Genomic DNA, 26,968 nt, shown 5'->3' with positions numbered 1-26,968 from the left:
AGAGAAAGGCCTGGAACGAGGAAGAACTGACCCACAATAATGGAATTACTGGTGGGTAAAACCAGAACCAATAGTTCAAGCTGAGGTATCTGAGCCCAAACATGATTCGAGCGCCTACGCACTAAGCGCTATAGTTTCTCTGTCGGTGCAGAGCGTATGCAGACAAGATCACAGGAGTCAGACACAGGGGGTTGTGAGCTTTGATCTTGGTCGCATTCCAAGACAAAGGCCACTGTGAACTGCCTTGTTTGTGGCAGTTTCTGCACCGTGTGAATTTTGGCAACAAATGTCTAACTTACAATCTCAATGTCAATACAGTATTTATAAATAGTACAGTCAGCCCGAAGGAGAGGGGGGGGGGGGTCAGTGATCGGATCCTGATCCCCTCAGCTCTTCGGTGTCTGACGCCTCCAGTGATGGGATTCGGGGGGCCAGGCGTGAGCAGACACCCCTGCTTTGACTATGTTAATTAACCATTAACCTCGCAGTGTCTCGAGGAAGCTGGCTCGGCCCCGGCGCTGTACTTTGCACCCCGGCGAAGAAGGAGGAACGGCTCGGCGATGGGGTGGAAAGGTAAGGGCGGGGCTGGGGGTACCTCAGAGTGACGAGGATGTGAGGGCACGGGGCAGCCGGGGATCGGTTCTGTGGAGAAGCTTCTGGAATGGGGGGCACAGAAGGTACGGAGGGGGGACAGAAGGTACGGAGGGGGTCCCCGTGTGAGGGAAGGAGTGAGAGGCTGGGCCTGGACGGGGTGAGGACGGAGGGATGGTTCAGGGATAGAGTAGGGTGACCAGGCGTCCCCATTTTGTCAGGACGGTCCCAGTTTTTAAGCAGCTGTCCCAGCAAATTTCAAGAAATGTAGCTCATCATTAACAGGGTCGACTGAAAACGGGGGGAGGTGTTTTTTTTATTTTTTGCAAAGCAGGGATAGTTAGCAGTTGTTTCAAGAAAGCAATTTAATTAACAGGCAAGCTACTGGGTTTAAAAATTGCATTTTATGTATGTTCTAACTGCCTGTTCTGTAATTCTCTGCTGAGGAGTGCTCTCATCGCTTGAAGTAACATTGTAGTCCTTCTGTTTTTGTGAAAAATCCCGGATTTTGGCTTTAAACTTCTGGTCGCCCTAGGATATGGGACTCTGAAGCTGCGGGGCCTGTGTGAGGGAGGGAGTGAGGGATTAGGCCTTGCCCGTGAGCCTCAGGTGAGGATAGGATGGAGCAAGCTTCAGGAATGGAGGGGTGAGGAGGTCAGAGTCCCTCTGCCTGCCCTACATTCCTGTCCTCTGGCGGCGTGGGTCCTCGGTGTGAGGGCCTGGGCCCTGGGGTGGTGTGAGACCCCGTGAGGCAGTGGTTCCCAAACTGTGCGCCGCGGCACCCCGGTGCGCCGTAATGAGGTGCTAGGGGCGCCGCGGGCACACTGTGGGAAATTGCTGTCAACAGCCCTCAGCCGTCCGTCATTCGGCAGGCACGGCTTGGACGCAGTTTAATGCACACTTTGGCAATCCGTGTGATAACAGGAAATGCCAACGGAGCGCGCACCAGCCACAGACTGAATGGAACTCGGGGGCCGCCCTTTAAACATCACTGGCTTATAGGAAAGGAGGTATGTGTGCCATTTAAGAGGTTTGGGAAACAGTTTGTTTCAAGTATTCTGTGCCTGTCTTTGTGTTTTTAAAGAGTATTGGAATGCATTGTATTCTAGGAATGTACCCTTTTCCAATTTACTTTTTGATAACTTTTACTCTCTGGAATGCAGTTTGACAAAATCTTCCTCTCTCAATAGAACATGAGTATTATTTAAATTTTTGGATTTATGTATATCCATAGATCTTTGGCTATCAAAGTGTGCTCTATTTTTATAAAATGTAAACCCTACATGTCCACCTGCACCCCTCTTTAAATACAAAATTTTCGAAAACAATTTAACAGAGACACATTCTCCAGTAAACCTCTTAACTTGTCACCAAATTTAGTGTAATTCTTGGTAACCGTTTTTCTGTGTCAAAACTTCCAATGAAAATGAGAAATTACACTTGTGGACCCCCCCTCTTTTTCCTGGCCCGCACTTGACAGAGCTCCACAAAACTAGTATTAAGGAACCAACGTATATGATTTTTTTATGAAGGGGTGGGGAGTTCATGCAGACTCATCGAAGAGCACCAAAGTTGTTAGGAAAAAAGATAATTAATTTTTTATGGAAACAGACTCAACCATAACTGTGCTGTTGCCACCTATAGTTAACTCGAGCCAGCCTGCTGAAGGCGCTACAGCTGCCTGACTGATCTCAGGAATGGCTACACTGTGTAGGAGAAAATGGGATATGGACCAGGAGAGAAGCTGGCATGTAAAATAGCTGTCTTGCAGTGCTTGGTTTATACTTCTAAAATGTCCATATTTACTACAGGCACATATCATGCCATGTGAAGTAGGCCTAAATTGCAACATAAGCAGTGTAGATGCAGTGCATGGTGCACCAGTTTTGTGCACAGGGTTTGGAAGATTCGAATTCCTTTTTGGTTAAATTATTTGGAGCTGCTGTCACAGTCGGTCCTACAGACTTCCCGAGCACTAAGTCTGGTAGGCAATATTCTGAAACGAAAGAAGGGAAAGAAAACAAGCAAGGTTATTTCACTAGGTGTGCCAAACGTTTTAAAAAAACTTAATTAGAAACTCTGTGGGCTTCTGATTACCTAAAGTGCATTTGATGAAATGGATGATATGCAAACAGAGAATGCATTTGCTGATTAAATGCAGGCCAGATATTTGAGTTCAGCATTCTCCTCATTGGGTTCTGTGCCCATTTGGGGGATTATTTGCTCATTGGCATCGTTTGTGGGGTAACTGATTCTGATTCCTTCAATCCTTTTGGAAAACTCTCTGATATCCTTCGGGATCTTGTTCGCGCTATATAAAACTTTATAAATAAAATAAATAAATAAAAAACCCAGTCGAGAAGAGGGCGGGGGAAAAAAAGTTGCTAGCGGTGAATGAGTTTTAAAGCCAGGCACATAGCTTTCTCCGCATAGGCCTGCGTGAAGACTTTACACAGGTATTGGGACGCATAGTCCTGCACCTGCATGAGTCACTCTGGATCGGTGAAGCCACTCATAAGGAGCCCTCCTTTTTAGTGAAAAAATAAGGCTGGGGATACTGAATACAACAGACCAAACTCAATGTTCCATTTCCTCAGAGCGGGTCTCAGTACCAAAAGCTACTGAAAGCAGCAACTGGCATAAATAAGGTTTTGGGACCAGGCATTCTGTTGAGGAAAAAAACGATGGATTGGGATGCAGCCAAAGTGATTGCTGGATGAGATTAATAATTTAAGCATTCCAACCATCATTGCGTCCCAATTACTTTAAGGAAGACAACAGGAAGTACTCCCGAGGTCAGGCTTACATCCCCCCCCCACCCGCCCACTTGTAAACAAATGGTGGGGAGCCACGGCCAACTGCCGATAGGGTCAAGGGAGCCACAGGCCAAAAAAGTTTGGGAACCCCTGCCGTGAGGGGACGGAGCTCCCTAGAGAAAGGAGGGCCCCGGGAAGAAGGCGGGAAGCTGCAGGGACGGCGGAGGGAGGAAACGGGGCCCTGGAGGAGAGAGGTCCTCAGTGAGGAGAGAGGATGGGGCTGGAGAGAGACAGGGCCGAGAGGGGTCTAGCGCTCTGTGTGAGGAAGGAGAGGGGCCCGAATGCGCCTGCGAAGCAATGCACGTCTTCTAGGCTCATTGACAAGCGATATAAGGCTGACGACTTCTCCGGAGCCAAGTAAGTTGGGTTTTGGCGGGTTCAGGCAGAGGTTATCAGCAGTGGCAAGCAAGGACCACAGACAAGGAAATATCATGGGATGATGCGCTAACAGTCATTGGGGCGCAGAGGCACCCCCTGGTTATTAATGTGTTTTCATTACGGGGTTTATCTGATGCCAGGCTATCAGTGCACTGTACCTTAAAGGCTTTATTTGAGACTAGGTTATCAGTGTGTTTAATTAACATTATTTCCATGTGGTGGCTGTCTGTCATTTCCGCAGTGGGGGCTTCAGGAGCCGGGCTGGTTGGTGGATTTTACTATCTCGACTGGAGCTGGGTTATCAGTATCACGATCAGTTCAGTTTAGTACTAGAATGTGCTTTGCTTAAACCTACATGCCTGTCGTTGTCACCACCGTAGCCGGGGTCTTGGGTAGGAAGGTGGAAGTGGTTGTGACTTGTATGATAGTTAGTCTGGCATGTGACTGACGTCACTGACCCCACCGCCCCATCTCTTTTAAGCGCCTAAGGCAGTGAACTCTGCTATGAAAGCGCTACATATATACAGAGACGACTTGTAAGCCCATGACCTCTGACCCCTTGTTTTCTCTTACCTCGCAGGGACCGGAAACGACAACGAGTTGATACGGTAAGTTTGGCACCCACACCGCCACCAGAAATGGACAAGTTGTGGCGGGTTATTGGGCGGAGAGAAGTGAAAGGGGAGAGGGGTGGTGGGAGTTACTGGGAAGGCACCATGGCCGCAGGTCCCTGGAATACATGATGCGTCACTGCGAATGCTTGTGCCAGTGACAGTGACGGTGCCAGGGCAGGGCCAGGCCTCCAGTTTGGGCGATGGAAGCCTCATAAAGCAGGCTCTTCTAGCGGTCAGCACCACCACAGCGTTTTTTGGAGCTACAGTCCAGTGACGTAGGTATGCATGGGCGTCCGCAGGGGGAGGCGACGGGGGGGGCTCTTGCCCCCCCCCCCCTGGATCTCCAGTCCGCCCGGTGCTGGCCCAGTGACAATGTGGTATTTTATCAGGTATGTGAAGTCTTCCGAACTCTGTCTGTGTGTCACACCTCTGACCTCTTTGCACTGTACCTCTGCATGGCCTGATGGCTCAGCAGGTTCCACAATCACATGTCTAGGGTTTGCATCATGTTTGCGGGGACTTGTGGTGTCTCTGCAGGTTTCTGTGCTGACAGGCGATTTTGCTTCCACACCAGCGTTATTTCTGGATTGCTTTGGTGACTACTTTTGATTCTCTGTAGCTTCCTTTACTAAAGGGCGATGCTTCTCTGTCATACATGTGATCTGTTTGCATCATGTTTGCTGTGGCTTGTGATTGTGACAACTCTGTAGACTCCTGCCCCAACAGGGGATGCAGCGGTGTTCTTTTTGATCGTGTTGGGACAACTGGGATGTTCTGTAGGTTCGGATCGTGAGAGGCGATGGGGCTGCGTCACACTTTTTCAGGCCTCGGCTAGAGACAGCTTTAGCAATCTGTATGAAGACCTGTAGTTTCCAATACATAATGTATACGTAGGACGTCATGAGTGGGCCGCTTGATTGCATGATGTTTATCAAGCGTGATAAAATCCGACTCTGCCAGGTGTGAATTTCTCTTGTCAGATACTTGTTACTCAATTTTTAGTTTTGGGGGATAAGCGTGCGGAATTTGGTGCATACGCTCTGGCCAATCCTGGGTGTTTGCCCCAATAAATATCATCAGGTTTCACCTTCCCATATTTATCTCAAAACTCATTTACACACATAACACAATAAAACTATGCCACTTATAATGAGGGCCTAGGAGCTGGCTTTGCATCAGGCCCTTTCTCATGATTGTATAGCCTTGCTTAGGTCCTTCCTACAAACTGCCTTAGCTGCCTCTTGGTTGACCTATTGTTTCTAAAACATAACATATGTTAAGAATGGGCTTTGGGTCAACCCTCTGCTCACGATTGGATGGCCTTGATGTCTATTTCAGGTTATGCAATGGTTATATAGTCTTCGTTGATTTTGAGGAGCATCAGTTAAATCAAAATAAATGTCTCTTGATGTTCCCCTAAACATGTCTTGGTGATTGGTAATGTACTCTGAGTCACAGGACCAGGACATAACAATGTACCATCTACTGCACTGACTTCTTGTACCTTTGTTTTCTCTTTCACTGGTGATGTCATTGTGTCATTTCCAAGTCACCTGAAGCAATGAAAGCACTAACTGATATGTCTTAGGAGACACAAAGGATACATTAATGGTTAAATGTCTTCATCGCAAGTCCACTGTGTTTTTTGTAGGCCTATTATTTGGAGTCCGGCCCTTTCCAATCAGTGTTGGGAATCCAGTCATCACTGAAGGGAAGCAGTTTCCTTCCAAGACTTTGATGGGCTTTTACTACATTCTTTCGAAAAAAGTTGATTAGACTCACAGTATAAACATATATTGTTTTTTCCCTGTTTATCTGTTTATTCTTGAAAAAAAGGGTGGTATCACTGCTCCTATTTGCGTTGGTTCTGGGGAGAGGGGCCTCCCTTTAGTTTTTGATTTATCCAGATTCGTATACCAAACCCTTCCTTCAAACCTCTTCTTTTTGCCTCTGCTCTCTTTTATTAAATGATCGAATTGTAAAACTAAATGAACCAACTTCTCAAAACCGATTGGACTATTAAGAATTAGGGCGAAAATATCCTTCAACTTCTCAATCGACCACCAATAGAATAAGGATCCTTTCTTTTAAGAAGCAGATTTATTGAATTTTCCCAGGGTCTGGGTTCACACGTATACATATATCATATTTACTTATAAAATTAGGCACCTAGTTTTATTTTGTATACTTACATGCATGTTCTTTTTAGATGTTTCACACTGTTTTGCAGCTTTTCCTTTTGGGGGGGTCCAATAGGTAGCATTTGGTTTCTCTTCCGTTTGAAGAAAAAAACATCAGTTTAATTTTAAATGTTTATTTGTTGGTAGTTTGTAAAGAGGTCATTTTATTTATTTGTACTTGCTATAGGGATGAGTTCATATTTTTAAATAATTTATGTATGCAAACTTAGTTATATCCTTTTGCTGGTTTGTGATAGATGTTTTTTTCTGTCAGCTTATCACTTTTCGAAGTCGTAGTGTTTTCTTTTAGGAAGTACATTTAAAGAGACAGAAGTTGGAAAGTATTTGTTAATTGCTATTTTCCTTTTTTTAAATTTATTTGCACATACATTTTAGTTTAAATATAAGTTTTAACTTTTTAGTTAGATAGTTGTCAGGATGTATATATTTCTTTTTTAAGGAACTGGTCAGAGAATGCAGCAAAGTTTCCTCTTCTAGCGTTTGTCATTTTTGAAATATTTAGTTGATAAAATGAGTTTGCCTTTTATATTGTTGATTTAATTGTATGATTTAATGGGTTAAGGATGTTTATAGTTTGATTTTAATTGTTTGTTTAGTTTTAGTTCTCATGTTTTTAACAGTTATGTCATTCGATGTTAAATGCTAATTTAGGTTTTATCTATAATATTTGATATATAGTTTTTGAATATAACATATTCAAAAACTATATATCAAACATTGCAAATAAACTTAAAAACGGAAAAAAGCAAATAATTAACATTGGTGGTCAGAGCGTACACCAAAATTACATAATATTTACACAAACAATTAAGTATAACATGTCCCACTCATAAGAAATACAATAAATAAAACCAAGCATTAGGAGTCAAAATAGTTTTGTTTGTACAAAGAAGATTAGGTTACACCTATGTACCCCAGTGAGTGTATTCTTTGCCCGTATAGCAGTATGCTTTTTGAGCCTGGAATTTGTAGTAGGTAATCATTATCACTGTCCTAGCCATCCTCTGTTTTATAGACTGGTCTATCTGTGCCCTGAGGAAGATGTACATAGGTAACGTGACACAAAAATTGCGTGAGCGCGTCATAGAAACTGCTTTGAGAACCAACAGAGGACATCAATGGAGGTTACAACAGGAGTAAAATAAGAACATATATAGATGATCAGGGAGATGAAAAACATAAATATATGACATAATTGACTATCAAGAGAAAGAGATTACCAGTATATATGTTTAGATAAAATATTTAATGAGTATGATGAAAATATGTTTCTTTGATAATTAAATAGCAGCTTTTCCTGTTTGACACTGTTGATGTATGTGTGGCTGAAAGAATTTTATGATGTAGAATGAGTGGGAGTGTATGTGATGTGAATTCAATTCGGTATTAATTGAAGAGGGATGGCTACGGGCAACATACAGAGACAGTGATTCCACGTTGCATCTTGTATGTTGTAATATATGATGAGAATTGTATATAAAACTAGTACTATTGTGTTGAAAGGAGTTTTATTATTGATAGAATTGTGCTTGAATAAATGAAAAGATATTTATATAATGACGAAATGCTGATTCTTGAAATACGTTTTGGGAGATGGGGTTACTTTGATTCTCTTTGGCTTCTCCCTTGTCCCACTCCCTTCAACTTTACCAGGGGCCCTTTATTTTTGGACGCTCGTTTTGGAGATGCAATATTGCTGTGTCAGGCAAGTGGTGTATTTGTGGTGATTTGTTGTGGCTTTACATGTTCGTTTTTAAGATTGTTTGTTTATAATTAGGCTACTATGGATGCATGTCCTTCACTTTTTTTATTTCCTTTTCGGCTACCTCCTCATATTCGTAAGTCGCGTGAGTCTTTCATTTGTGTTTACTTTCCAAACACTTTTTCAATGCGCTACTGCGCATGCGTGGCGTCTTCCGGGTTCCACGGAGCCGGGCATTCGCCAACACTTGATTACTCCACGCTGACTCTCTGAATTGCCTTTTTCACTGGTAAGATACTGCTGCTTTTATTTTGTTTTATGCGTAAACCCACCGCTCTTTGACGACTTGCTTCGATTGCATGAAGGGATATAAATTAGAGGTTTCGCCGTACACCGTTCTTTTCTTGAGTCACATAACCCGGTTTTGTCTTAAATTTGAAAACAGTCACCGCTTTGCTTTTGCGCTTTGCTTTTGGACTCTCGCTTTTTCCACGGAAAAATTTTTCCTCCTTTCACACTATGCACTCAGGACTTGCACTTTGGGTACTAGTAATGAGTTTATTCTGGTTCTGGTGTATACCTTGCACGTTTCTTTCATTTTTCCCACATTTCCCATTCACTTTGCACTAGACTTTACGTATTCACGTACAACCGCTTTTAATTTTTCCGTCTCCTGGTTATGTATCAGTATACCCACTGTTGTTATTTCTATTCTAATTGCAGACCCCCTGAGGAAGCGCACGGTTGTGCGAAATGCATTGGGGAATTCATAAATATGTGGATTTGTATCACGTTGTTTGAAAATTCAATAATGGAATAGACGACGATAACAATATTCAATCATATGAATGGAATATGTTGACTAACAAATAAACGATTGAAATACATAAAAACTATTGAGAATAAATCGAAAATTTATTTTTGGATCAACCACGTTTTACAAGAAACAGCACTTTTGTGCTTCAAGAGTACTTCAGGTTACCCCTACTCTCCGTAGGTTTTCCCGCTTTACATGTTCCTGGCCATTGAGGCTAAGGTGTTGTGACACACCTATGATCTGTTTGCAAGGGGTTCCTGGTGCAGCTGCACTGTAGGATTGTACCTCAAGAAGCAATGGTACTGTGTAACACGTGTGTTCAGTTTACATTGTATCTGAAATGACTTATTCTGATAGCTCTGTATGATCCTCTAATTTGAGGTGAAGATGATGTGTTGCAAAATTGATCTTCCTTCAAGAATCTTATGGTGAGGTGACCATGTTGGTTTGTTTCCAGTGAAGTGGTGGCTGCTAGTTAATAGTACTTTGGGGGCAGAGGGCCGGGGCAAAGGGCTGTGGCTGTGGTGATTCGAAAACATTTTTTTTGACTTACCTGCCACCGCCTCGCCTCCGTCCTTCTTCCGTCAACAAAGCAGGAAGCACACTTACTCCCACATTCCCCTAGCCAATCACAATGCTGTTGTCCCCATCATGACAGCAGACTTGTGATTGGTCTGAGTGCCCTGGTTCGACGTTCAGACAGGGAGTGGGAGCCTGGTCATGTTCTCTACCCAGGCTGTGCAATACAGCTGGGTGGAGAAATGCTAAATGTGCATGACTGTTTGGCCGACCAAAGACGGCTGGCCAAACCGTCATGCAGACTTAGAAAGTGCTCACCACTCCTCCCCCTGCTGGGTGTGACAACAGCCCAGCCCTGCTGCGCACTGCATCTAAAATGCAACCAAACTGAGCCAGTGCGGAAAAATAAAATGAAAATACCACAGCCACTGCATTATAAGCACCTTGCAAACAAATCAAGTGTGACCCAGCATCATTGCATTTCAAGACTGGACATTAAGAGCCAGCACAAATTCCAGCAAACACAATGCAAACAGAATCTAGGAGTAGCACAGCAACCATCATTGTCTCTCAGGACAGGAACCTTCAGAGCATTTTCAAACCATCACGAGTACAAATTAAACAGAGCACAGGTGTGACATAGCACCATCGCCTCGCTGGAACAGCCGCGGCTCCTCCGCTAAGGCAGAGGAGCGTCGCCTCACAGCTCTCTGAGCGGTGCAAAAACGGGAAAAAAATTATAATAACACAATGTAGTTTGTTTCCAGTGAGGCAATGGTGCTGTGTCACACCTGTGTTCTGATTGCCGTATATTCACCTTGACTTGTGAGGGACTCAGCTTAATATTAACCAGTGGTTGCAGGTGGGCCCCACCCTCTCTCGTTTTTAGGGTCCGGCACTTATTTTTCATCATCATACTTTTGTCCAGAACAAGAGTAGGCAGGCAGAAACGAGATAGCGGAGATGAAAGAGAAAGAGGGGGAAACAGTGACAGAGGGAGAAAATAGGGATGTAAAGAAATCTACAAAAGTGAGACAAAGAGGGAAGGAGTGTCTGGTAGCAGATGAAAGAGGCATGATTTGGAATGGCGACCAGACACCCTCTCTGTTCAGCAATCCCAACAGTCGGCAGCAGCGGCAGCAGGCTCCCAAAGAAAACTTTGGGCACTGGCAACTTTATTTGAGAGGTTGGTTTCCGGTGCTCGGTACCAGCCCTTAATTGCGAACACCATCACTTATGACAGTTACCACACGGTGGTGCTGTTTGTGTAATTTAAAGATGAGCATAGCAAAAGTTGTTCATTATTTCAATATACAGTAAAAACAACTAATACCTGCCAACCAAGTCGTTCTTATAGCTTTGGTGGTGGCTTCGAACAGTCTGGACTGTCACACTTGTAGCAGTGTGCTGGTTAGTACTTGTGTAGGTATTGTCATTGGCAGCGCTGGCAGTGGCAATGTGCGGTGCAAGCTGCGTTGGCCTTCTAATATAGCCCTGACACTTGTGTTTTTTCCCACAAATTAAGCCCTGATCCGGCTCCCCTTGGAATAGAATACCGGGTCTCAGTGCCAGTACCTTTCAGTCACCTACTCCACGCTGTCGGCGCTATGTGGTAAAAAATGACACAAACAAGGCCAGCTCTTTGCCACCTGTAGAGAGCCATCCGGGCTCTCACCTACAATGTATCCTTGCACGCACGCACGCACACGCAACCTTGGGGCGGGCTCGCCCCTCGGTATAAACAAACAAGCGGAAGACCGCTCGGGGTCTTTCCGGCTAAGTGTATATTGGAGTCTGTGTGATTACTCGTTGCATGTGCATACACGTGGTAGGCCCCGCCTCACCATTCTACATTGGCGACGAGGCCGGTGTTTACCTGCATCCACGCGTGCCTGGTGCCCCGGGTCGCCTGCCCGACGCCTGCCTCGCGCTGCGGTGCATGCCGCTGTGCTGTCCCGGCTCCCCGTGCGCCTGAGACCCGCCCACGCGTCTCCCGTGAGGGAGCGCCTTCAGCTGGCGGGACTCGGGACCGGCGGGAGCCGACGTGCAGCCGGGTGAAGGTCCTGCGGGTGAGTGATCGTCTGCCCCGCTTGCGCAGCCCCTGCCTGCCGCACTCCGCCTGCCACCGCGGAGGAGGCGCGCCTGCCGGCTGCAGGCCCGCGAGCACCACGTGACGGCCCGCCCTCGCTCTTCAGAGTTGCTGCGCATGAGGCGCCCTTGCTGAGGCGCGCGCAAGGCACGACGCCAGGCCCCCTCCTGCTGTGCTCCTGCCCTAGAGACCGTCTAGGGTGGGCAAAGGACCATTCTCACGAACTACAAAAAAAAAAAAAAAAGAAAAGTATATAATGAAAAATTAACAAGCATTGGCACCTACAATAAAGCACAGAGGAGAAAAATCAAGCAAGCATTGGCACATGCAAGAAGGCAGCTCAATTGACATTGGCTCACACAAGGCCGTGCGTCATAGACCCTGCCATCACGGCTGGTCCCTGAGCTCCTAACCCTCGCCACTGCTGCCTATTCCTGCGTCACGCCCTGAGGCGCCTCGACACGCGGCGTGGCCTGCGCCCCTGCCCTGCGCCTCACGCCGCCGCCATCCCGGAAAGCACCAGCAAGGCCAGAGTGACGCCTCGCCATGAACCAAGCCGCACCAGGAGCGGCCCAAGACGGGGCTGGCCAGCCCCCCCAGCAGGCTCTCCAGCAGCAACCAGCTGCGCCCGCCGCTCAACCACAGACTCAAGCACAAGCCGGAGCGGGTGCCCCAGCAGGTCCTCCCGCACCCGCGCCCCATGCGCATCAGCACGCCGGCGCAGCACCCATACCGCCGTTCAGCGAATCAGCAGACCCGGCAACGGCGGCCGTCCGCTGGAGGGCATGGGTCGGACGCCTCAATCTGTACTTCAGGGGCACAAGAGAAACCGACGGTACGGTGAAAAGGTCGCTCCTCATTCTCTATGGGGGTCAGGAGATCTATGACTTATTTGAATCGCTCCCGAACACCGGAGCCGAGGATGACTATGACGCCGCGGTCGCGGCCCTCAACGCGCACTTTGACCCTCAGTTGAACAATGATTTCGAAAAATTCAAATTCAAGCGCGCATGGCAGTTGGACTCCGAGTCAGTCGACATGTACTACACTCGACTCCGACGGCTCGCGAGCACGTGTCCTTTCACCAACCCTCGCGACGAAATCAGGGACCAGATCATCGTCGGCTGCAAATCTAAGTTACTGAGAAAGCTGATCCTCCGACAGCCAGGGATCACCCTAGACGAGATCCTCGTCCTGGCAAGGTCGCACGAGTTGTCGGATGCCCGGGCAGAAGAGATGGAGGTCGCACTGCGCACCCCGGTGATCGCCCCGTCTGGGGCAAGGGCCCCGGCCATCAAAGAAGAACGGGTGGAGGCGATCCAAAGAAGATTCCCGCCAGCAAGGCCGCGAGGTGGCCCGCCACGGGACAGCCAATGCGGGTACTGTGGTGTGGACCACCCTTCCACGGCCACGTGTGGTGCCAAAGGCAAGACGTGCCTCAAGTGTGGGCGCATGAATCACTTCGCTGCTGTCTGCCGGGGAGGGAAGTTCAGGGCAGCAGGCCCGCGCGCCAGAACTGTGACCCAGCGGGTCCGACAACTGTCTCTCGACCAGGAGAGACCCCCTCCCGACACGGAGGCTCAAGACCGCCGGCCCAGATACGAGGACGACGAAGACGATGAGGTGTATGTCATCTCCTACGTGAGCCGGGCATCCACGAAAAGACGACCGCCTCCAATGTGTTCCGTCTCAGTGGATGGGACGAGTGTCAATGCGCTGATAGACACAGGGGCGTCCGTGAACGTCATGGACTCGGACCAGTATGAGCGCATGTCCCCAAAACCGACGCTGGCACCGTCCGCGGCACGCATCTACACCTATGGCGGGACGGAGCCCATGCCTCTTCGTGGAGTGATTCAAACCACCGTGATCAACGGAGAATATTCAACTGTGACCAGATTCCACATCACTGAGGGCAAGAAAGGCACCCTCCTGAGCTGCCACACAGCAGAGGATCTGGGACTGGTGTTTTTCGCCAACCAAGTACACCAGGCTCACGCGGACTTCATGTTAAAGGACTTCCCAGAACTGTTCAAGGGCCTTGGCAAGCTCAAGGGTAAAAAGTTTAAGCTACACATTGATGCGACGGTGAAACCTGTCGCTCTCAGACACCGGCGAGTGCCTTTCAACCTCAGGCCCCAAGTTGAGGAAGAGCTTCGCAAGCTTGAGGAGTTGGGAGTGATCGAGAAAGTGTCGGGCCCGACACCCTGGGTCTCGCCCCTGGTAGTTGCCCCCAAACCGAAGCAGCCGGGAGCCATACGTCTGTGCGTGGACATGAGGCTCCCCAACACCGCTGTCAAGCGCGAACGGCACATCACCCCCACTATGGACGATATCATAGCTGACCTCAACGGGGCGAAATGGTTTTCTAAACTAGACCTCAACTCCGGATATCACCAGCTGGAGCTAGAGCCGGCTAGCAGGTACATCACCACGTTTTCGACGCACGTGGGGCTGCGTCGCTACACTCGGCTCAGTTTTGGGGTCTCGTCGGCGGCCGAGGTCTTCCAGAACGCCATTCGCGAGGTGCTCTCCGGACTAAAGGGGGTAATCAACCTGAGTGATGACATCCTAGTATACTCAACGACCCTCGAGGAGCACCACGCCAACTTGAGGGCGACCCTGCAGAGACTCGCCGACAGCGGCCTCACCCTCCACCGCGCCAAATGTGCCTTCTATCAGGAGTCAGTGGACTTCTTTGGATATATCTTTACGAGGGAAGGCCTTAAAGTTGACCCTAAGAAGGCCGAAGCCATCAAAGCAGCCAGCACGCCTCGGAGTCAAACCGAAGTCCGCAGTTTTCTGGGCATGGCCACATACTGTGGCCGGTTCATCCCGAACCTAGCTGACTTAGCGGAGCCCCTCCGTGCCCTCACCCGTGCTGATCAGAAATGGGACTGGACTGCTGCTGCACACAAGGCGTTCCAGGCCATCAAGGCCAGTCTACTCGACAACACCACCATGGCCTACTTCCAGCCTCGGAGACGGACCGAATTGATTGTCGATGCCAGCCCAGTGGGGTTGGGAGCCGTTCTGCTGCAGGAGTACGGGCCGGAAGAGTGGAAGCCTGTCGCCTATGCCAGCAAGGCCCTGTCCGACACGGAGACCAGGTATGCCCAAATTGAAAGAGAAGCGCTGGCCATCAAATGGGCATGCCAGCATTTTCACCTCTACCTCTGTGGGCAGGACTTCACGGTGGTCACAGACCATAAACCCCTGTTGCCCCTTTTTGCGGGAACGTCCCGGCTTGCTCCCCCACGCATCGAGCGGTGGGCTGTCCAGCTGCAGGGTTACCGGTTCAAGGTGGTGTTCAGGCCAGGAGCACACAACCCCGCCGACTACTTGTCGCGTCATCCGGATGTCACCCCCCCACCGGCCCTCGCTGACGAAGGGGAAGAAGTGGAAGAGATAGTGCACATGATCACCCAAGCGGCGTGCCCCGAGAACATGTCGCTCCAGGAAATTAGCGACGCCACTGCGACGGACGAGACCCTGGTGAAAGTTAGAGAGGCACTCGAGGGAAATCGCTGGGCCCATTTTCTTGATGGCGCTTCGTGCCTCCGGCCGGAGGTGCGTCATGCCAGGCAGCAGCTGTGGCAAATACGGAGTGAACTTAGCGTCGGAGATGAGGGGGTGGTGCTGCGCGGGCACCTCATCGTCATGCCCGAAAGCCTCCAGCAACGAGCCCTGAGCCTGGCCCACGTGGGACACCAAGGTATTGCAAAAACCAAGGCCCGCTTGAGGAGTAAGGTATGGTTTCCCGCGATGGACAGCCAGGTGGAAGCCATGATACAGGCCTGCCACGCATGCACGATCACGGGCGGAGACCCTGCCCCAGCGCCCGTGCTCACGGAAGAAGCACCCCAGGCCCCGTGGGCTCAACTCAGCATTGACTTTGGCAGCTTTCCGGACGGTCGGCACATGCTGGTGCTGGTAGATTCTTTTTCCAAATTCCCAGTTGTGGAAGTCATCGCATCCACTGCATTCCCGCAAGTAAAGAAAGTCCTAAACCGAGTGTTTGCTACGATGGGGCTCCCTGAAGAAATCAAGTCCGATAATGGGCCCCCCTTTCAAGGGAGAGAGTTTCAGGCTTACTTGGAGGCTCTCCGGATCAAACATAGGAAAATCACACCCCTGTGGCCCCAAGCCAACGGGGAAGTCGAAAGGCTGATGCGGACATTAAACAGAGCGCTCCGGATTGCGGTTGATAACGGTGAAGACCCGGAGGCCGCCCTGGACGACTTCCTTGGAGCCTATCGGCAGACACCTCACTCAACGACAAAGTGTGCTCCCTCTCATGTTCTGTTCAAGCGAGCTCCAAGGGATGGCATTCCCACTGCCAGCACGTGGGCGCCGGGAGAAAGGGACGCTGAGGCCATACAGGCCCGGCGACAGGCCACCAACATCAAAGCGAGTGCACATCGGCATGCCAAAGAACCAGCCCTCCGGCAGGGGGACACAGTCGTTGTCAAGGATCGCCATCCTGGGTGGAAGTTTCGGACTCCCTTTGAGCCAGAAGTGTGGACAGTGGAGCGAGTGCAAGGGACTATGGTTACAGCTAGGAGGAATGGCCAAACCGTGACGAGGAATGCCTCGTGTTTCAAGAAGATACTGGACAATGTCAATGTGCGTCAACGGACCGAGAGAACGGAACATGGAGACCAAGAAAACATGGACTTCGATAACTGTTCTGGTCCAACACCTACTCCGCCACGAATGGCCACTCCACCAAGGCCAGTGTCACCAGGCCCCGAGGTCGGGCGGAGTCAGCCAAGGGTCGAAGATGCGAGCGAGGGTCCGAGGACAGCCCCGGCCGGGGTTGTCGAACTACCTCGGACCCAGGATCGTCGCTACAACTTGCGGCCCAATCCAAGGCCGAGTCAACGGTTGTTGGACTTTGCCTGTTCGTCTCCATGAGCAAGAGACTACGAATGTGCCTGCAGAAAGAGACTAAAATAAAGGAGGGATGTAGAGAGCCATCCGGGCTCTCACCTACAATGTATCCTTGCACGCACGCACGCACACGCAACCTTGGGGCGGGCTCGCCCCTCGGTATAAATAAACAAGCGGAAGACCGCTCGGGGTCTTTCCGGCTAAGTGTATATTGGAGTCTGTGTGATTACTCGTTGCATGTGCATACACGTGGTAGGCCCCGCCACCGTGGGGCGGAGAAAATGGCCGGCCTAACAGAGCAAATGTAATCAATGCTTAATGATAAGATAAGGTGATCAGCGCCGGAGCGCAGTATTTGTTGATCAAACAAGAGAAACCAGAGAACGGAGTCTCCCTGAGGGCAAGACCTAATCTCACATTACGGGGCTTATTTACAAGCCCCTTGTGCCGCCCGCACGTAACTTTTTCCCATGTTAAGTGATGCATCGGCGAAGCAAGTGGCTTGTAAATAAGCCCCTACAGCTCTAGGAAGTGAGAGACTAGTTCAATACCCAATAAACCGGCTTAGATCGAGCAATCAGAGGAGCTGTACAAGAAAACACTTGTGCGTAGGCGCCTCCTGCTGGCCGATTTATAAACTGCGCTTTCTAAGTAAAATAATATAATGTCATAAGGGTCGTCGTGAACACCAGCCTCGGCGACCCTTCAGACGCTGGACTCTACACCAAACTTCTTAATTCAAAGCTTATAGGTATATTCCTTTTAAGGACAGCCTTGATAGCACACCTGTTTCCATACATTATGTCAGGCATCAGAATCAAAATAACATCAGAAAAAGAGCTTTAAGTAACACTACTGTGAGACAAGCTTTGGCTGCACCTTTATATTTATTTCCATGAGTACAGGATTTGTTTACACAGAAGTTGTGAGCTTTCTCTGTAAATAGTGCTCGTATTGCCCTTTGTGCCATGCAGGAAAGCTCGTGCTCTATACAGCAGGACCGATTTGGTTAAAGTGACAAGCCAGTGATCAAGGCAATAGGTCAACCTCTTTATTATAAAAAATAAGGACAAAGACACTAGGCCTAACATATTTATAGTGAAAAGCAATATATGTCAAAATCAATGGTCATTTATGGATGGATTTTTATTACACTAAGCTGAAGCTTGTAAACTTTTTTTTTGCTACATGGAATCTCACGTATTACCAAAGTAGGCAAGGGTTTTAGTGTTGGTTACCTCCTCTGACAAACACCGGAGTAGACAACTTGCACTGTGAGAATCCTTTATAGGCCTTCTTCGGAGGGAATGTATTTTTTTTTCAAACCGTAATTTAGCATGTATTTGTAATTTTATGACTGTACGCCAGATGGTTAGGTCAAGGAAAGCCTATCCTTATATTCAAAGCCAATAATACAAGTTATTGACCTGACTGCTTCACTAAGAAAAGTTATGTTCGGTGCCATAGGTTTGCTCTGTTTATTATTATTATTATTATTCTCTTTATTTGGTTTTATAATGTAAAAAAACATAAAAGCAATTTCACAGATAATATACAATTAAAAACGAATTACAATTCCTATTAAACACAATAATCCATGTGCAGCAACGGGGATCCCTAACCATTCTACCTAATACATAGTGATTCTAAAGTATCTAAGGCTCTTCGTTATTAGAAGGGAAGGCTTATCACAAATTCATTCTGTGTCTAAAAATACATTTCAGGAATCTAACTATGTATTTACAAGTCCATTCTGTCTCTAGGAACTGCAATCGCAACATTGCTGGGCGACATCTTCTAATACCCAACAATTTAAGCAAGGGTGTCAACCAGATCTTTCTATGGCCATCATAAAATTTACAAAATAGAAAAGTGTGAATATTTGTCTGCTCCGAAATCTCATCACATGGGCAGGGAGGTAACGCTGGGTCCCAGCTATTTCTCACTGGGAAAACGACTAATCGATGGAAGATGTTTAGCCTGAACCTGGTCAGGAGTAATCTCTCGAAAGTAGTGAGGTCATATGCTAAATACGGCTGAATTGAAAGAGAGGTTTGAACCGCCATAGAATGTTGCACGGAAGCTTTAGTTACTTCCTTGGCGATTCGTAATTCTTCTTAATGGCCGAGTGACCTTACTTTCAATGTCTTCCTTGATAATTCACAAATCGTATCAGGTGCAGTGTAATAATTCCCTAGCCCTAGATCATTCAGGAAATTTTTTACATAAGATAACCATCTAATTTTAGGTGAATGGTCTAGTGTCATACAATCTGTAATTATTTGTTGGGTAAATACGTTTTTTTTTCGATGTCCAAATTCAACGCCAGAGAAGAAGTGGTTGGATTTTTGCTAAATCCACCATAAACGGAATCCCCAGTTCGATGTGGCATGCAAACGTGGACACGGACTTAGGTACCGCTAATAAAAATCTTAGGAAAGTGTTCTCAGCCACTTGCAGAGTGCTAATATTAGCGTGCCCCCACACTTCAGCCCCGTAAAGGGCTATTGCCTGGCATTTCGCTCTATAGATCTGTAACAGTCTTATCCTTACATTCGAAGCCAATAATATAAGTTATTGACCTGACTGCTTCACTAAGAAAAGTTATGTTCGATGCCATAGGTTTGCTCTGTTTATTATGAAATTTAAGGACAAAGGCAGTAGGCCTGGCTTATTTATTGTGTAAGGCAATTCTTAAAGCCAAAAGGCCTTTGAGGGTGGCTTGTTATTACACAGTGTTGAACACTGTATTTTGTCACACGGAATGTCACAGATTACAGTAGTACACAAGAGTTTTGGTGTTGGTTAGCCCTTCTGAAGAAAACCAGGGAAGAAGATTTTCCCAGTGATAATCCATGTCAGTTGCTTTTAGGAGTGGTTGTATATTGACTCAAGTGATGTGTAGATGGCTGATATTAGTGTTATACGTATAAACTCACTTGTTCATGGAAACCCAAAGAACTACACAGATAAAAGATTCCTTTTCTAAAATAATGTTATTATATATCATTAAAGATAAGAAAAAACAGATGGAAACAGAGATTATGTATCCGATGTCTGTTCAACTGTTCAAGCGATGAGAGAACTAATTACATTAAGAGATCATTCGAGATTGAAAGAATACATCTGCCAGCAAACACATGCTTTAGCCCCTGAAAGCGCAAAGTCCTGAGGCTTTCTCAAGTCTGTTTCGGCAACTAAAAGTGGGAAAAACCCATCATTTACTTTAATTGTATTGTTTCGGACAGTACACTTGTGGAAAGTGGTCACACTGGTGTTCCATATCAAACGTGTTAATTCCTTCCATTGGAAGTGATACACGTGTGAGCGAGTGCATAAGACGTGATCAAATCCTGTGCATAATTGGAAAGAGAAACAGAGGTGATCTCAGATAGTGCAGGTAATAATAAGCCTTATATTGACAAAGCCATCAAATAGCCTTGCGATGCATGCTGGGAGTAAGGTGTTACTTTTCCTTAGTAGTGGCAGACAATTTCCCGAACCAGGTTTACCAGGGTTAATCTGAGTCAGAGTGGGTCAATTGAGAGAAGTTGAAGAGTCCATAAAACCTTCTGATTGCCCTAGGTAATGTATTTACAATGCTGGTAGGAAGGTATGTAAGGTTTCTGATTCTACCTTATGATATTGATATAAAGTACTGATAGCTGAGTAAGGGTTTAACAGGGGAGTTAAATGGAATGCGAGTTGCAAGTGAAGGGTGTGGCAGCTGAGAAATAACCAAATTGTTAAAGTTACTAGTCCATTGGGCCTCTTGGGTTAATGTTAATAGGCTCATATTCTGGAGGAGGCCATATAATGGAGAAGACATCATCCAACTGAATGATCAGGTTTGGCTATTTAATATGAGAGGGGCGCGGGAGAGTTAAAAAAACTCTAATGTATGTTTATTAGTCTTATCTCTTGAGGAAATAAGTAAAGGATGCATCAAATCATATGTGATATTGATTTTCCAGTTGTACTGTTATGACTGTATATCTGATGGCTGCCCTAGGAGAAAGCTTGTGCTCAATTCAGTAGGCCTGGTCTGGTAATGGCAACAAGCCAAAGATGAAGTCTATCGACTTGATTAGTTCTATGGGAAAAAATACGTCATAGGTCATCGGTCTGATCCAGTTACAATCGAAAGTTACAACAACTGCAATAGACCTGATATTTCTTGTGAAAAGGCTACAGGCTTCAACAGAATGGAATAACAATCCACCCTCAAGGCCTACTGGATTTAGCCTTTGACATCTGACATAATGCCCCCCAATAAACCAAGCAGGCTTACACCTACACTCATTTGTTAGATTCCATATCACCAAAAGCCTGTAGATGAGTGTTTTGTTACAGATTCCCTTCATAGGCTTCGTTGTGTGTGTTGATTACTCCTTTTGACAAACTCTCGGTGGTTGAAGGTTTGTACTGTTATAATCTATGTCTGATCCTCATAGGAGAGCAGGTTGAGCTGTCTGCCAGGTTCCTGTGAGCAAAAACATTAATAGAAATATATACCTACACATATATGCACAAATAAACAAATATAGAGGGACTTTGATTCAGACCTCTTCTGCCATTGAGCTGTAGGCCTGACTTTTATTGTGAAAAGCATATGTTAAAGCCAATAGGCCTTTAAAGGTGAATAGTTCTTTCACAATATTATAGAAGGCAGCAGGGCAAATTACTGAGCGAGGCAAGGGTGTTGGTGAAACATCTGCCATAACCTGTGTAAGATTTGCCTGCGAGAATCCTTCTAGGCCCTCTTCCTAGGGGTTGTATCTTGTTTTGTCAACAGTAATTTTGTAGATATTTGAAATTTAAGATTGCTTTGCATATAATTGCCTTGTAAGAAAGCTTAGGCTCAGTACGGTACACCTGAGCTGTTCGTGGCGACAAACCAGTGGCTGAGGCCAAAGGCCTGGTTGGTCCTTTTAAAAAGTTATGTCAGAGGTAATGGGTATGATATGTTCATTATGAAAATGTACCACAACGCAGTAGGTCTGACTCATTTATTTTGAAATAAAGGATGGATCGTTATTACAGTGTGCTAAAGCTGGTAGATGGGTCTTATGTGGCACAGAATCTCACAGATTACCGTAGTAGACAAGTGGTTTGGAGTTGGCCAATCCCGAAGATAAACCTTGGGAGAAGATTTGCACTGTTAGAATCCTTGGTATTCCCCATAGTCTGCATATTTATATATATATTTTTCTTTTTTTTTGACTGTGTGACTGATGATGGCTATGTGGAAAAGCTGATGTTCACTACAGCCAGCCTGAGCTGGTTATGGTCAGAAGACAATTTTAATAGGTGTAGGTTGATGGATTAATTGGGCAAAGTAACGTTACCTGTGATATGCTTGATCTGTGCATTATGAAATAGTACAACAAAGACATTAACCCCTTCGCCGCTGCGTGAATTTCGCCCAGGTGCGGGGTGGGGGGGCGTGACGCCCCGGTGCTCATGATGGCTCACGGCCATCATGAATCACGGTAGGCGTGTGCTCATAACGGCCTGGAGCCGTCAGAACTCCGCCCACTGATTAATTCGCCCGCACAGGCGGGGAATTAATCACGCGTGGGCGGAGCGGTAACGTTCTGACAGTCCAGGCCGTCATGAGCACACGCCTACCGTGACTCATGACGGCCTGGAGCCGTCATGAGCAGCACCGAAGTGGTTAAGGCTATCTTGTTTATGATGAAAACATAAGTTTAAGCTAATAGGTGTTTGAGGCTGGATTGTGACTACAGACTCTTAAAACCGGTAGATGGGCATTTTTTCCTCTCGGAATCTCACTGAGTCCCTTCGTAGACATGGTTTTTGGTGTTGATGGCTCCCTTTGACAAACCGTGGGGGTAGACGATTTGCACTTTTATCATCTATTCTTGATCTTCTTAGGGGGCAGGATTAGGTGTCTACTATGCTCTTGTAATCAAAAACATTCATTAATAAATATACATACATACATTTATATATCTACATTTACAAAAATAGAGGGGTTTTGGGTCAGCCATGATCTGCCACTTATCTGTTTGAGTGTCATTCATACTTTGCTTCCGTACATGAAAACAATCAGAATGGGGCTGTGGTCGTTCTCCTATAGCCATTGGCTTCACAGCTCTGTGAGTTGCAACATTTTGGCTTTTCATATTGCACATCTGTTTGAAAATGAATGCACTTCAGTAGCATGGCTGGTAGGCCATCCCCTTAGCGTTACTCCTTCTGTAGGTTCCATTTCATTTAATTTCCTTCTTTCTCCTTTTTTAGGTCGAGCCTGGGTAGTGCATGCGCTGCTCTGCGAGGCATGCTGTATTCGAGTATGGACTTGAAGCCCTGCCCACTCTCCGCCCATATTTGTCATTGGCTTGTGTCATTGTCTTTCGTAAATGCTGGCCTCTGATTCGTTAATAGGCTTGTTAGTCCTTCCTTAGTACCGCCTTGTCTTCATTTGTAACCTTCCATGCGGACTGGCCCTTTTACATGTGTCCTAACTTGGGAGCTTTCATTAGCATTTTGGAGAACTATTTCTTTAATTAATGTACACAGAACTCGTGGGACGTCAGCAATGTCGACCGCTTCTATGTGTTAGCACGGCACCATGCGTGCTTTCACTGTGGCTGCGCGCCCCCCTCTCCTGGGATGCCGTCAATGGCGGCTGCTTGTAATGTGTTACCAGCACGCCATGAGCGCTTTCACTGTGGCTGCCCCTGCACTCACAGGACGCTGGCAATGGTGGCCACTTCTAATGTGTTAGCAGCGCGCCATGAGCGCTTTCACTGTGGCTGCCCCCGCACTCACAGGACGCTGGCAATGGTGGCCACTTCTAATGTGTTAGCAGCGCGCCATGAGCGCTTTCACTGTGGCTGCCCCCGCACTCACAGGACGCTGGCAATGGTGGCCACTTCTAATGTGTTAGCAGCGCGCCATGAGCGCTTTCACTGTGGCTGCCCCTGCACTCGCCGGACGACGGCAATGGCGGCCACTTCTAATGTGTTACCAGCACGCCATGCGGCGCTTTCACTGTGGCTGCACTCACGGGACGCTGGCAATGGCGGCTGCTTCTACTGTGTTAGCAGCGTGCCATGCTCACTGACTCTCTTGGCGTCCGTAATGCTGACAATGAAACCCAGAGCTCCAAAGGTACATTTTTTACGGTTGTTGTTTTACTTAGCACTTATATAGAGCACCATCTGAATTAGAATGACACAGGTGTGTTAGGTTTCAGGGTGAATTAATAAATTACAACACTTTCATCGCAGAATTGACATAATTAATTGCAACAAGGCAAAGTTAATTTTGTCGCATCATCTTTAAAATATTTTTGTTTCTCCTGTCAGAATCAGCAATTGCTTAACCCAAGTGTTATGTACATTGCTCTATCACGATGATGTAATTCAAAGAGAAAACTTGCATTGTCAGTAAAAACAGGGAATATGCTAATCAACGCCTTGGCATCAGCGTGGGAGTATAACTAGTCTATCCATGAGCCACACGCTGGAGGTGAATTATTGTGACGTAGTGCCCCTCCCATCTAAGGCTCCATCAAAAAGGAAACTATTAGCACACAGTCATTAAAACATTGACATTTAAAGTAAAATAATTGCGGAGTAAACTATGAGGCGTTTCCCTTTCCGAAGTGCTGCAATTAAAGAGGTATAAATCTTCAGCACGTCCCCAGCACTCAGATTTAAAGTGCCTCACCCAGTGCGAGGCGCTGTACCCTGGCAGTGAACATAAGCGTGCAAAAGATGAGGGCCGGTGTGTCTGACAGGCAGAGTGAAGTGATTCATCTGTCACAAATACATCGCTAATGAGCTTCAAGGTTTGACGCATTGACTCACAGCATTTGTGGAGTACTCACTATCCGCCTGCGTCTGTTGGCCGCAACGCTCAGCTGCATAGGGCTCAAACACAATGGGCCCGATTCACAAAAGTAATCTGAGACAAAATCCTAACTTTACTACTTTCAGTATTCACAAAAGGAATTTAGTAGTAGTAAAGTTAGGAATCCTAACTTTACTACTACTAAATGCCTTTTGTGAATACCAAAAGTCATAAAGTTAGGATTTTTCTCAGTTTAGTAGTAGTAAAGTTAGGAATCCTAACTTTACTACTACTAAATGCCTTTTGTAAAAACTGAAAGTCGTAAAGTTAGGATTTTGTCTCAGATTACTTTTGTGAATCGGGCCCAAGGAATGCATAAGAGAGTGATCCATTCAACCTAAGGTTGTTGCATGGCCTGCTCTAGGCCTTCCCACCATCCAAATCCTTTGTACGGTGAAAGTGAGGAGCAGGGAGGAGCCTGAATTCTAGATACAAAGGGTTTTTTCAGGCCAAAAAATATGCAGTTTCTACTTTTAGTGCAGATTGCTTTCTGCCCGATCTGCATTGTTACGAGATCCTCAGGGGCCACGCGCTCCAGGCAAGCCAACAAGGTGGTTTAGAGTTTGCACTTTCAACAAACATTTGCAATCGCACTTTCAAAAATTTGAACTATTGATATTGTAAATAACAATGTCTTTTATTATTGCAGGTTTTTTTTAAACACATATATAAAAGACATTGTCATTTACAATGCCAATAGCTCAAAAATCTCGCAAATGCATTGCACATGCTTTTTTAAATTTTGCATGCTTTATGGATAATACTGCAGCCCACCTGACAGTGCTACTTGGCTACTCGCGTGCCACTCATTTAATCTGAAGTGTGCCACATCCGATGTGGCCACTGCTTCTGACCCAGGCAGCCATCTTTGAATGGTATTGTCCATAGTGTATAATTTTTTATCATTCCAAGATAATGAACATCTGATGGCCATGTTGAAATTTGAATACACTAATACATTTCATTTTACTGTTTACTGAAAGTATTCTTTCTTGATCATGCTTGTGCTACCGCACAGTGCAACTCTGCAGTCTTTGTGTGTACATGTGCTAGCACAAGCTGTAATGTAATGTAATGTAAAGGACACTTTTATAGCGCACCTACCACTCCAAGGAGTATCTTGGCGCTCAAACAACCAGATAACACAGTTGAGGGAAAGAAATCAACTTATTGGAAGCGCTTTACACTTTACACCAATGCTATGCAGGCTGCACCTCTGCACTACCTGCACATGTGCATGGCTCTGTTCTGCACGTCTGCGTGCATAGACTTTTTAAAGCATTGGCAGAGTGAGTTCTGGCCCAGGGTCCCAGCATTTCAGGGGATCCCTGATAGTGCCAGCTCTGTTTTACAGAAAGTCTTGCCCTGATGACCTTGAATAATTCCTAGACAGACTGTTTTAAATACCGTTTTCCTTATTTTTAATGTGGGTGATGTGTGAGTCTATTGCACAACATTTTGCAGAGAAACGTTTATCGCATAACTATGGATTTACCGCATAATCCATCCTCTGCTGCATAATCTGCAGATTTTAACAAAAACATGTTTTTCTAGCTCAAACTGTTCGAAAGTTACTAAAAACCGCTGCAACTCGTGTTGAAGGATTTTTGAAAAAGTTGACTTATAGCCTTTCTGTCGTGTATTGCTATATTTAGGAGTTAAACCAGTACCAATGAGGTGCATGCTATGCCCAGAAAGTGTTAACAAGTTTAAAAATAACAAAATAATGAAGTAATTCTATCACAAAACGTGACGCATTATGCTGCATAATTTGGACGCGTGTGTCTGTGCCCTATCAGTGACCTGGCCAAAGAGACCATTAAAGAGCTAACATTGGATCATAAAGTCAGCGCTGGTCCGACCAGGGGCCCTCAACATATGTTTGGCCCAGGTCCTCCCATAATCCTTAAAATGTCCCTGTCTGCATGTGGTAGAAAATAGTCCAGCTCAGCACTCATCACTTAAGCATGTGACTGCACACAGCAACGCTTATTGCTTTCTACTGATGCATGCATTAGCATACTCAGGTGTGCATTCTTCACTTATGCTTGCCTCACCACACACATTGTAGCCCTGCACTTGTCTCTCATGCATGTGCCTGTAGAGGGCGCAGCTCAACAGGCACTTGCTTGCATACACAGTGCAGCACAACATCTTTGCTTATATATGTGTCAGTCTAGTTCTTCAGGGCCAGGACAGTTCAAATGCACCTGAGAATTCCTCGCAACAATTGTTACGACTGCCCCTCTAAACGCGAACACTAGGCAATAATGTTAGCTCACTGTGATGCCAAGTACCTCCTTTTAAAGCGTTGATTCTGAGCGGGTAGCAAAGCCAGGCTGTCATACTTACTATTCAAGGTTAGTGTGAGGTAAGAGCATCTAGTTCAGGCAGCATAATTTCCATGCACATTCAATAGGAATAAAAGGTATAAGGCTTTTATTACCACTAAGAAAATATGCTC

At 46.4% G+C, this 26,968-nt stretch overlaps 1 protein-coding gene across 4 annotated transcripts in view; it reads left to right on the top strand.

Moving 5' to 3' along the window:
* Positions 1–526: 526 nt before the first annotated feature.
* The window catches only part of NHERF4 (NHERF family PDZ scaffold protein 4), a 51,855-nt gene continuing 25,413 nt past the window's right edge, over positions 527–26,968 (top strand). For 2 of the 4 annotated variants that reach the window (XR_013608814.1, XM_078682184.1), the window contains exons 1-2: positions 527–573; positions 4,366–4,393. Coding sequence is in view for 2 of the 4 variants with exons in the window: in XM_078682184.1 (XP_078538310.1) it covers positions 561–573; positions 4,366–4,393 (41 nt within the window). In the remaining 2 variants the exon portion in view is untranslated. Of the gene's footprint in view, positions 678–4,365; positions 4,394–26,968 lie in introns of all 4 variants that reach the window. The other 2 variants (XM_078682182.1, XR_013608813.1) reach the window with 2 other exon arrangements.

This window comes from Lissotriton helveticus, chromosome 3_1 (genome assembly GCF_964261635.1).
Source record: "Lissotriton helveticus chromosome 3_1, aLisHel1.1, whole genome shotgun sequence".
NCBI lineage: Eukaryota > Metazoa > Chordata > Amphibia > Caudata > Salamandridae > Lissotriton > Lissotriton helveticus.
This window is presented reverse-complemented; position numbering and strand designations above follow the sequence as displayed.